This window comes from Rhinoraja longicauda, chromosome 18 (assembly GCF_053455715.1).
Source record: "Rhinoraja longicauda isolate Sanriku21f chromosome 18, sRhiLon1.1, whole genome shotgun sequence".
Taxonomy (NCBI): domain Eukaryota; kingdom Metazoa; phylum Chordata; class Chondrichthyes; order Rajiformes; family Arhynchobatidae; genus Rhinoraja; species Rhinoraja longicauda.
Genome location: NC_135970.1, coordinates 27,140,051 through 27,152,014, shown reverse-complemented (window position 1 = coordinate 27,152,014; position 11,964 = coordinate 27,140,051). Strand labels below are relative to the sequence as shown.

General features: G+C 40.3%; 1 protein-coding gene across 1 annotated transcript; it reads left to right on the top strand.

Annotated features, from left to right (window-relative positions):
- The first annotated feature begins 2,093 nt into the window (after positions 1-2,093).
- LOC144602108 (pro-adrenomedullin-like) lies at positions 2,094-4,670 on the top strand. The gene is made up of 4 exons (XM_078414812.1): positions 2,094-2,184; positions 2,646-2,754; positions 2,898-3,038; positions 3,739-4,670. Exons 2-4 carry the CDS (start codon positions 2,654-2,656, stop codon positions 4,007-4,009), a joined length of 513 nt encoding a protein of 170 aa, XP_078270938.1. The 5' UTR covers positions 2,094-2,184; positions 2,646-2,653; the 3' UTR covers positions 4,010-4,670.
- Positions 4,671-11,964: the final 7,294 nt, after the last annotated feature.

The window sequence follows — 11,964 nt, the reverse complement described above, 5'->3', positions numbered from 1 at the left end:
CTCAAATGGTCGTTGATATTACAATTGCAACCCTCATTTATATAGTGACAGTAGTGTAGTGAAACACCCCAAGAAGGTTATTATCAATAAACAAACTGACAGAGGCCCCGCGTATCAGGCTAAAGGACTTGCTCGAAGGGGGAGATTGCTATGAGTATCGTATAGATTGAAAGAAGGTGGAGACAGAAACAATTCCATAGCTAAATGCCTTAACCCCTGAAGACAACTGGAGGATGGGGATGGGAACATAATAAAATGAGAACATAAAGTCGTCGTCGTCGTCCCCCGCCCCAGGCCTTCCATTTCATTCGGTGCCCATCATAGGTGATCTGTACCAGCCCCATCCCTTCTCTGCCAGTTCCATGCAAACCCCGATCGTTCAAAAACGTGTCTGCTTTCATACCCCTAATCATCTAGTCTCCGGGGAATTCAGTGCCAGAGATTCGTCACCCTCAGCCAGGATATCCGAGGGACCAAGGTTTGCAGATACCTTAAGATTACATCATCAAGGAGGGAAATTAGATGAAAATATATCAAAACAAGAATGAATTTTGAAACCAGAACTTTGCTTAATGGATCTCTAACGCGAGTCACCATTGGGTGATTGGTGAATGTTACATCGTGCACGTTAGGACTAGAGGAACAGAGTTTTGAATTCTTCAAATTTACGGATGGTGTCAGATATGAATATGCAGAATGAGCCACAGACATTATAAAAATCACTTATGAGAGTTCCAGCATTCGATACGCGGAGGCAGAGGTGGATTTACACAACGTTACATAGATCGAGAAAAGATTTTATCGTGGTATGGTTATGTTGGACGAAGCTTATCTCAAAGTCAAACATGATATCAAGTTTGCCATCAGTTTGGTTCAATTAACAGCGATGGAAGTGATGCCAGGATTTTTTGTGTGGAACTGAAATATATGGTTGGAAGACAAATCCTCATAGCAGTAACATTCACAAAGATAAACTCTCGTGAGATGACGATCCTTATTTATTAGAGCAAATAATTTGCAAGTGCAAACTATAGTCTTGAGTCTATCAAACGCTTGATCAAAAATAAGTTGTCCCTGCTTATGACTCTGAGGGCAATCTATTCGAAGCTGTCAGCCAAAGAGAAATCAGATCAAAGTCATAGAATCCAAACCCACAGATAAGTAGCGGGTGACTATAATTGTTATTGATAGTAGTTTAAAACTAAAATGTACATTTCTTTCGAAAAAGGTTCTTCTGAAATATGGTAACAAAATAGTCGAAAAGATTAGAATAACACAACATTCAAAAAAGAATTGTGGCGTTTCTGCAGCTCCTAAACAAAACTTCCTTGAAATTGTCAGGATCGTGTTTATCGCGTTGCCCAGTTCAAAACTATGAAGGATGTACGTGACAATAATCTCCAATGCATTCCAATGATTGAGTAATGGGTGATCGCTCGAGATACTAGAGGCATTGTCTCAGCATTACAAATGATCATGTGGAGTCTCTGAGGAAATAGACAAGCTAAAACACATTCGGCCAGTTCACCTCTTACGTATTTATAAAATGTAATTAATTAGTAGAATTAATTCGCTTTCTATACAGAATAAAATGTGCTAAACACTCTGTAATCAACAACTTAATGAATATTTTACATAGTTCTGCCTGAAATTATCTTGCGATCTTTACATCCTGAAGCAACCCTACCTACTTCAAATTTAAAATAGCAATCCACTATAGAATATTAAAAGCGATGTAGATCGTTTAAGAAATGCATTTCCTATTGTACGCGCGCCATAAACTGCATCATTCTCGATATGAGAGGAACGAAGTTTTTGCGATGCCTAACCTGAACTGTATATGGGTTAATATATATTTTTGTGAAAAAAATACCCATATTTGGGAGATTTATGGACTGAAAGCATATTGGCAGTTGATTGCATTTATCATACTCATGGCATCAAATGACTGTATTTGTGCTGCAGGATGTGCAAGTGTCTTGTCACGTCTTGTCTAGGAGCTGCCCATCATTTGAATCTCCGCCCCATCTGAAATTCTATAAAGAGAGACTCCGGCTCTGAGTCGGTCAATGCGAACCGAGAATAACTGTTTCGTCTCAATCTCTCCGCAAAGGGCTTTAAGGATACAGCACAGAGCTCCAGGATTGAAGAATTTTGGGAAACCCCGCTCAGTAGGTTTTCTAGGTATGTGTAAATTGGCACGTCGGCGAAGCATCGTATATTTCACTTAAGTCTGCGCCGGTAGATGCAAATATTGCAAGTATTTTAAGTTACTGAAAGTAAACGAGGCGCAGGATAACGTAACCGGCACCCAGCAGGTTGCACTCGCTGAGGTTTATGTTTCACGTTCCCTTTTACTTACTCGAATGACTCAGTAGATCAGAAAGCGACCTTTGTGATGTCCATTACCTTAGAAACATTCCCAGAAAGGGAAATTACCACATTTGGGAAAAATACCAACCCGACGGCGGTTTCTCCTGAACAGAGATTTTTCATCTCGCATGTTTGGGAAAACTTAAACGTTGCGGCGTTGCTGAATCGCAGCCAGAGGTAGAGATAGATTGCCTGTCAGCCTCACGCCCCCCGTTTCAAAACAAACAGAGAATAATGCCTAACGCCGGCGTGGCTTTTGTTTTGTCTGGCAGGTTTCACCATGAGGTTGCTACATGTCGCTATCCTGCACTGCTGCTTCGTCTATTCAGCCTTACTCAACGTTGATGCCAAATTGGACCAAGCATCGGAATTTAAAAAAAGGCAAGTATAACAACGCAGTGCCTTACGCCCGCATTTTTGAAAAGCGTTCTCCTGAATCATACGATCACCACGCCAAGTGAGGTTTGAATCTGTTTGTTTGTGTGTGAGTTTCATTTATCAAGCGTATGGCTTTCTGTTCGCAGGTTGAACGCCTGGGCTTTAAGCCGAGCGAAGAGAGACTTGAAAACTTCGAGCATGAAGACCCAGGGGGTGGCAGCGAGTAACCAACAGTTTGTGAGGACGGAAGACGTGAAGGAAAACCTAAACTTAAACGTCCTGTCCGGGTAATTAAGCAAATACTTGAAGCCGCGAAGCTGAAATATGTAATACTGGAATGGTTTATCTATGGAAGTTAACAGGAGTGGCCTCAGTATACTGTGTACCATATATTGCATTAGAACCTCGCTAAAATTGATCCATAACATCTAATGGTCATTAAGGACGAGGAAGAAGAATGTATCAGTCCGAGATATAGGGCTGTCGAGTAAATATCGGGAGAAATACAATCTAATCGGGCACAATTTTGCGTTTTCATTTCTTAACGGGGAGGATTTGAGTTAAAGTGCTGGGACTAAAGAGCTATGTGAACGCAAGCCTAGGGTTCGGGATTCTCTGTCATAGGTATTTCCATTATTGTGGAGCGCCTCCGAAGCCGAGCAGTCTCCCAAAATACTCGTTATGAATTTTGAGCGTAGATTTAGATAAACTCTGCCGAACATCTGCATCTTTACTTTCACGATTTATAACAGTGTTCTTAATTACTACTTAGAATCTGCGTTGATTTCGATTCCATATTATGTTCAAGCGCGAACGGTTGTTAAGGCTATCGGGTAAAGCGACTTATGCAACTTTTATCGCGCTAGCCACAGAATGAAGTCCAAATATGTTGTTGTTTGGAGATTCTGTAGTGTTTTCAGCGCGGTGTCTAAATCAGCTTCCCAGATTTTGCTCTTATCATGCATGTTTTTTTCCTTCCCTTATCAGCTCAGATGTGCATATCCGTATGAAGCGCAACCGGCACGGGTTGTTGCGTTTTCCACAATTCCAGCTGAACCGACCCAGCTGCCAACTGGGGACATGCCAGGTCCAGAAACTAAGCCACCGCTTAAACCAACTCCTCAACAACCCGGAGAAGGACGGCATGGCTCGGTGGAGCACGTGGAGCCCCAATAGCTACGGCAGGAAACGGAGGTCCGTGCGATCCAAAATAGCGCTGACGCTGCCTCGGGAACAAGATTCACTGGCAAGGACATGATGGGGTGTCTGTCCTCTGACAGGACACACAAACATGCAGGACTACAACTGCAGAGCTATCGGCTAGAATCAATGACTTCACCTGGACAGAGGAGTTCCGATGGCAAATTCAGACTTGACTTCATAACTTTATAAGCTGCCAAATTTGCCATATTTTTGTTTGGCCAAGTTTCAGAGCGAACTGAATGGAAGAAAAGGGCGCCACCTCTCAGCATACGTCTGGGAATTAAAGGTTCACGCCCTTCAGAGCGTCACATTCCAGCCCATAATTTGCAGACTGCATTTAAACTGTTGTGTTTTTTTCTATTTGGATTACAGGGGGTCTAAAATCCTGCTCGTAGAAAAAAAAAGATTGCATCATACTTGAAAGCAACTTCTATTACAGGAAGTGCAATTGATGTTTTAATGTATGAAATGCATTGTATATAAAATTGTTTAAACTATTTAAATGTAACTTTTTTTATTTCCTATACCTGTACATCTGGAAATAGAATTATTTTTATACGTGATAAAAATGTATAAGGGCATTGCAGTATCAATAATCTTAGAATCGTCTGTGCATTACCTTGGAGATGGAAATATTCACTAATTACCCGATTTCTCTTGTACGTCCAGACTCACAATGGCTGTATATGTAATACAATTTATTTTTTATCATAATTATGGAAAACAATAAATATCTGTCTTAATGAAGATGCGTGTGGTTATTGTATTCATCCTTCTTAAGAAAAGATACAAAGGACGTCTCAGCAAGCAGTTTTCCTGCTTGGAATAGTTTTGTAGGCGGTTTGTGACCCTTGTGTCGTCCGAGCGAATGTATTGGGCTTTCGGCTGTGGGGGTCCGAGCGGTAGCATCTCACCTGCAGGGAATTCCCTCCATCTCCTTCTCAAAACGTACAGCATGAAACACAAGCCAAGTTCCTTCTGGCACGATCCAGTTCATCCGACTCATTAGAGGTCAACCACATTGTTATGAGCAAATCGAAGTTAATGATTGGGGTTTAAAAATAGGGAACGGTCCCTTTGAGGTTGGAAGCTTCACAGATCAGTTTTTGACGACCGGCAGTGGGAGGAAACCATAGATCAGAAACCAAGAATGTGGTCATCAAGTCTGATATATTTTTAAATCTTGCAGCGCCGCCTGAGACAAGACCCAAGCACAACAAGAGAGAGAAAGAATAAATTAACTATACTTCAATCTGAACGCAAATACTTTAATGGTCTTACACCCTTTGCCAATATATGAAACAGATCGTTATCCTTAACAATTTAATTTAACGTTTAATTTTAGAATAAAATTGCTGTGACACATTATTTGATGTTTAGCTCCGCAGTGATAAGCGATCTTTCACAAAAATCGTAGAATATTACAGCACAGAAATAGGCCCTTTGGCCCACCACGTTCCTGCCGACCAAAGGTGGAAAAAACGTACGACATATAGTATTAACAATGATCACAGACGCGGAACTCAATCGATCCTTTGATCTGTAGAGGCCAAGCACCTGTGGACTTAAAAAATACTTATCTCCCCCTCGTTGATTTGTATTTAAATCTGCATAGCAAGGGCAATGACCCCCCACCCCCCTCCCCCCCAATAATGCCCGAATCCATGTTTTGAAATATACTTAAAATTAATTATTTTCTGTTTTGTTTCCAAAGTGGAAAATTGAGAAATAGAGCAGCAATTACAAACATTTGGAACGAAGCTATGAGAGCTCTGAGCAGGCCAGTAGAAAAAAACGAGCACTGGATTGGCATGACTTATGGAGAATTCACAGATCACGGATGGAGTTATTCTGCCATCTAGAGTTTACCAAAAAAAAGCATAAATTTATCACAGTGGTTGAGAAATGAAAATATATTTCTGAACGTGGAAGCAATAATATTCTCTTGGTTCAAATTATCCTTGTGGTTTAGTTTAAAGATACAGCATGGAAATAGGCCCTTCAACCCGCCAACTCCATGCTGAGCATTGTTCACCCGATCACACTAGTTCTATGTCATCCCACTTTCTCATTGACTCCTTACACACTAAGGGCAACTTACAGGGTCTTGAATGGGAGGAAACTGGAGCACCCCACAAGGAAACCCACGCAGTCACAGGGCGAATGTGCATACTCCACACATGATACACTCAAGGACAGGATCAAACTTGGGTCTCTGGCACTGTGAGGCAGCAGCTCCACCAGCTGTGCTATTGTGCCGCCCTTGAACCACTGTGTTACCCTTTGAACAGAAACCCCAGGTGAACTTGAACCACCAACGTTTCAGTTAACTGCTGAATGTGCTTATCAATTGCTCCACAGGGACCAGTCGGTTTTTATTTAATGGTCTTCTTGCACTTCCCAAACAAGGACCATTCTTTGTACTTACAAAATAAAACAAGAATAACATTTTCTCAAATTCCACAAATTGATGAAATACATAAGACCATAAGACATTGGAGTAAAATTAGGCCATTCAGCCCATCGAGTCCACTCCACCATTCAATCATGGCTGATCTATTTTTCCCTCTCAATCCCGTCTTCTCCCCGTGACTATGACTCCCTTCTTAATGAAGAACCGATTAATGGCCACCTTAAAAATACCCAATGTTTTGGCCTCAACAGGCGTTTGTGGCAGTGAATTCACAGAATCACCACTCTCTGGCTAAAGAAGTTCCTTCCCCATCTCCATTTTGTTCTGAGGCAGTGCCTTCTGGTTCTAGAATCTCCCATTACTGGAAACATCATATCATATCATATCATATATATACAGCCGGAAACAGGCCTTTTCGGCCCACCAAGTCCGTGCCGCCCAGCGATCCCCGTACATTAACACTATCCTACACCCACTAGGGACAATTTTTACATTTACCCAGCCAATTAACCTACATACCTGTACGTCTTTGGAGTGTGGGAGGAAACCGAAGATCTCGGAGAAAACCCACGCAGGTCACGGGGAGAACGTACAAACTCCTTACAGTGCAGCACCCGTAGTCAGGATCGAACCTGAGTCTCCGGCGCTGCATTCGCTGTAAAGCAGCAACTCTACCGCTGCGCTACCGTGCCGCCCTTCATCCTTTCCACATCCACACTATCTAGGCCTTTCATTATCCGATAGGTTTTAATGAGATCCCCCCTCATCCCCTTTTAACAAAATGTGATGAAATCTGGCAAAAGCATGAAGGTTAATATTTAAAAGTGGAATTCATTTTTTTCTTAAAGTACTCCTATTTGGAAAGTGTGGTGAAGTTTGACATCAAAAAACTTACTGTGTTACAAATTGTTACTGAATAAAAATCAGAAAAGTGACTCAGTTTGAAACTCTTAGCACATCACAAGTTAAAGCTCTACTAATGAAGATATTGAGATTTACCTGATTCATTTAAGACTTAAATGAAGATTATTTCAAGAATAATAAATGAAAATCCAAACAACTGCAGATCCTGGAAATCTGAAATAAAACCAAACAATGCTGGCAGGCAGGTTAGCAGGATAGCATTCATGGAAAAAGCCATGCAGTTCTTTGGTAGAAGTCTTATATAACTCTGAATAACTCCACAGTAGCTGCCTCACCTGCTGAATGTATTGCCTTAATCACACATAGTATCATAAGATCATAAGTGATAGGAGTAGAATTGGGCCACTCAGCCCATCAACTCTACTCCGCCATTCAATCATGGCTGATCTATCTCTCCCTCCCAACCCCATTCTCCTGCCTTTTCCCCATAACCTCTGACACCTGTACCAATCAAGAATCTATCTATCTCTGCCTTAAATATATCCACGAACTTTGCCTCCACAGCCTTCTGTGGCAATGAATTCCCCAGATTCACCACCCTTTGACTAAAGAAATTCTTCCTCATCTCCTTCCTAAAAGAACGTCCTTTAATTCTGAGGCTATGACCTCTAGTCCTAGACTCTCCCACTAGTGGAAACATCCTTGCCACATCCACTCTTTCCAAGCCTTTCACAATTCAAAACATTTCAATGAGGTCTCCCTTATTCTTCTAAACTCCAGCGAGTACAGGCCCAGTGCCATCAAACTCTCATCATACGTTAACCTACACATTCCTGGGATCATTCTTGTAAACCTCCTGAGCCAGCACATCTTTCCTCAGGTATGGTGCCCAAAATTGCTTGCAATATTCCAAATGTGGTCTGACCAGCACATTAGAGCCTCAGCTTGATTTGTTTATTTAACAAAATATTTGTTTTGAAAAACAAAGGACAGTGCATGCAATCTTTGGAACAAGGGTTGGTGCAAGGATTGCTGACTTTAAAGGGTCCAAAATGCTCCATAAGAGAACATTACATGCCATAAGGATTGCCATTTATATTGTTACAATATAATGCAAGTTATTTCAATTCTTAGTAGACAAAGACGTACAGGTATGTAGGTTAATTGACTGGGTAAATGTAAAAATTGTCCCTAGTGTGTGTAGGATAGGGTTAGTGTGCGGGGATCGCTGGGCGGCGCGGACTTGGTGGGCCGAAAAGGCCTGTTTCCGCGCTGTATCTGAAATAAAAAATAAAAATAAAAATGTGTTGCATTTAGTTACAAAATTAAAATAGGTTTGCCAGAGTTATTCAGCAAGATAATTTGAGAGACCCACTGCAAATAAGTTTTCTCACCAGTATTTTGAAAATGTTTGCTTGGCTTCTTGCTGGTTTCTATGTAAAAATCAAACTTGAGAGCCATAAGTCATAAACATAAAGTAAATGGAAATATAGACAATAGCCTAATAGACATTGTCTGAAGAAGGGTCTTGACCCGAAATGTCACCCATTCCTTCTCTCCCGAGATGCTGCCTGACCTGCTGAGTTACTCCAGCATTTTGTGAATAAATCGATTTGTACCAGCATCTGCAGTTATTTTCTTATATTATAGACAATAGCCATTGTCTAGATAAGTATTGAACCAAATATGGACATTCACAATTTTAGTCAGAAGTAATTCTGATTTAGCTATACATATGCATATGTGCAGGCAACCTATATGCATTAACAGGCTAATTTGGCAGCAATGAGTCAGGTTTACATGAATTTCAAGTAAATTCTGTTGTTTTGTTTCTCACAGGAGATTTCATTGTTGAGGATGTATCAGTGCTGCAAATAGTTGCTGGATGCCTGGAATAGTTGGTATTCCAGAATATAAATGAGCTACAGTAATTAATCCAATGTATCAAAACTAGCTTGTATTGTTATCAGTGGCCAACAGCAAGATAAGGAACAACCAACATGAACTCTTATTTGATTGTGCATGTGTTGGGACATCCTGTTATGGGGGAGCCACTTCCCAAGTTATTTTAGTAGTTTAATATAAGTGCAATTAAATGAAACATAAACTGTGGCCATCTATATCACCATTGTAAAACTTCTCATGTCTATTTATGCTGAGATGTTCATGTTTCGTGGTATGTTCTGAACTTTTTATTCTTTCACAGATTTTGATCATATAATTATTAGGATAATTACATTTGAAAAATAAATCATACAAAGCAAAAGAAATTGTAGCATGACTTTAACTCCAGTTTATGGAGTACCTTGAAAAATCTGTTTGTTTTTCATTTATGCTGATGACATTAACCATCAAATTTACAACTATATAAATAGAGGGAAAGAAGTACAGGTAGTGGCCATAATATCCATTATGCCCAACTATTCCAGGCATTGAGCAACTATTTACAGCATTGATACATCATCAACACTGAAATCTCCTGAGACAAGCAAAACAACAGAGAAAAATAAATGCCTATGGAGCAAAATTCCTCTGATTCCCTAAGGCATTTAGCAAAGCTGCAGAAGTCTGTGGTTGCCATAAATCATTAGAAACACAACTAATAACTTCTTTGCAACTGAAAATTCTCTTTAAAAGGAGAGCAGTGAATCCATATCTCCTACATAGATAATCTGTTCGAGAGGCTAATGACACTTTGTAAAAATTTCTAACATAAGAGTGCAAAGAGCAATGTATCTAGTTGCCCCGAATATGACCTAGGGTTGGTTAGTGCTGACAAAGAGCACAAAAGGCATGTAAAAAATGTCATTAAATGTTTTATAAAACTAGTTGACAAACAGTAAAAACATGAAGAAGATGTGCGACTGCATAGTTACCCAAACAGGAAGTTTATTCTGCTGTCATGTTTAATTGAGTAAGATATCCTTATTTATAATATAAGCTCCACTGTTAGTTAGTGACAGTACCAAGAAAACAAAAAATGCTTACACAGGTGAAAGAAGTTTACATTAAAAATTGATGTAACTTGCAAGGTACAGCAAAATTACTATTAAATACAGTATCTTATAACTACATCAATTTAGTGTGAGAAAGGCAATTTAGTTCTATCAAAGACAAATCTACGTGAAATTAGAATGATCAATAAGAAAGTGGTGTTCTTGTTGAATATAGATATTGTATCTTCTTTCGTGGTGGTGTGACCACTGTGGCACAAAGGGAATAGAGTTAAGGCACAGATCAACAAAGATTTAACTGAATGGTGAAAGGACCAAATAGCCTGCCTTTCAAGACACAGAACAAATCTTAAAACTTTTCCTTGAATTTCTTTCACACGAAGCATTGAAATCATTCAGAGCTAACCATACCTCCAAGCAGCTACAGTAATAAGACTAACAGTAACCAAACAATGTGGAAAATTGCAAGATATTTTCAGTTTTTTTAATTTTAAAGATACTGTGTGGAAACAGGCTCTTCGGCCTATCGAGTCCATGACGACCATTGATCACCCATACACTAGTCCCACTTCCATAGAAACATAGAAAGTAGGTGCAGGCATTGAGCCAGCATCGACATTCAATATGATCATGGCTTATCCCTTATTCTTAAACTGTGACCCCTGGTTCTGGACTTCCCCCAACATCGGGAACATTTTTCCTGCATCTAGCCTGTCCAATCCCTTAAGAATTTTATATGTTTCGATAAGATCCCCTCTCATCCTTCTAAATTCTTCCAGTTAATATGAGCCCAGTCGATCCATTCTTTCATCATATGTTAGTCCTGCTATCCCAGAAATTAACCTGCACTCTCTCAACAGCAAGAATGTCCTTCCTCAAATTAAGAGACCAAAACTGCACACAATACTCCAGGTGCAATCTCACCAGGGCCCTGTACAATGGCAGTAGGACCTCCTTGCTCCTATACTCAAATCCTCTCGCGATGAAGGCCAACATGCCATTTGGTTTCTTCACTGCTTGCTGTACCTGCGTACTTACTTTCAGTGACTGATGTACAAGGACACCCAGGTCTCGTTGCATCTCCCCTTTTCCTAATCTGATATAATTCAGATAATAATCTGCCTTCTTGTTCTTGCCACCAAAGTGGATAACCTCACATTTATCTACATTATATTGCATCTGCCATGCATCTGCCCACTCACTTAATCTATCCAAGTCACCCTGCAGCCTCATAGCATCCTCCTCGCAACTCACACTACCACCCAGCTTTGTGTCATCTGCAAACTTGAAGATGTTACATTTAATTCATTCGTCTAAATCATTAATATATATTGTAAATAACTAGGGTCCCAGCACAGAGCCTTGAGGCACCCCCACTAGTCACTGCCTGCCATTCTGAAAAGTACCCGTCTGCCAACGAGTTCTCTATCCATGTCAATACCCTACCCCCAATACCATGTGCTCTAATTTTGCACACTAATCTCTTGTGTGGGACCATGTCAAAGGCTTTTTGAAAGTCCAGATACACCACATCCACTGGCTCTCCCTTATCTATTCTAAAACATCCTCAAAAAATTCCAGAAGATTAATCAAGCATGATTTCCTCTTCATAAATCCATGCCGACTTTGACTTTTTCGGATGTTTTGGCAAGTTGGGCTGAAGGGACTGTTTCCACACTCTATGACTGATCCTGTTACTGTCTTTCCAAATGTGCAGCTATTACATATTTACTTCTGCTATTATATCTTTATTAATCGACTCAAGTATCTTTCCCACTA

Bases quoted from the DNA above. Each gene is read 5' to 3' on its own strand.
- LOC144602108 (XM_078414812.1), top strand. From the start codon at position 2,654: ATGAGGTTGCTACATGTCGCTATCCTGCACTGCTGCTTCGTCTATTCA. The intron at 2,755-2,897 runs GCAAGTATAACA...TTCTGTTCGCAG, and splicing joins GCATCGGAATTTAAAAAAAG to GTTGAACGCCTGGGCTTTAA. The intron at 3,039-3,738 runs GTAATTAAGCAA...TTCCCTTATCAG, and splicing joins AACTTAAACGTCCTGTCCGG to CTCAGATGTGCATATCCGTA.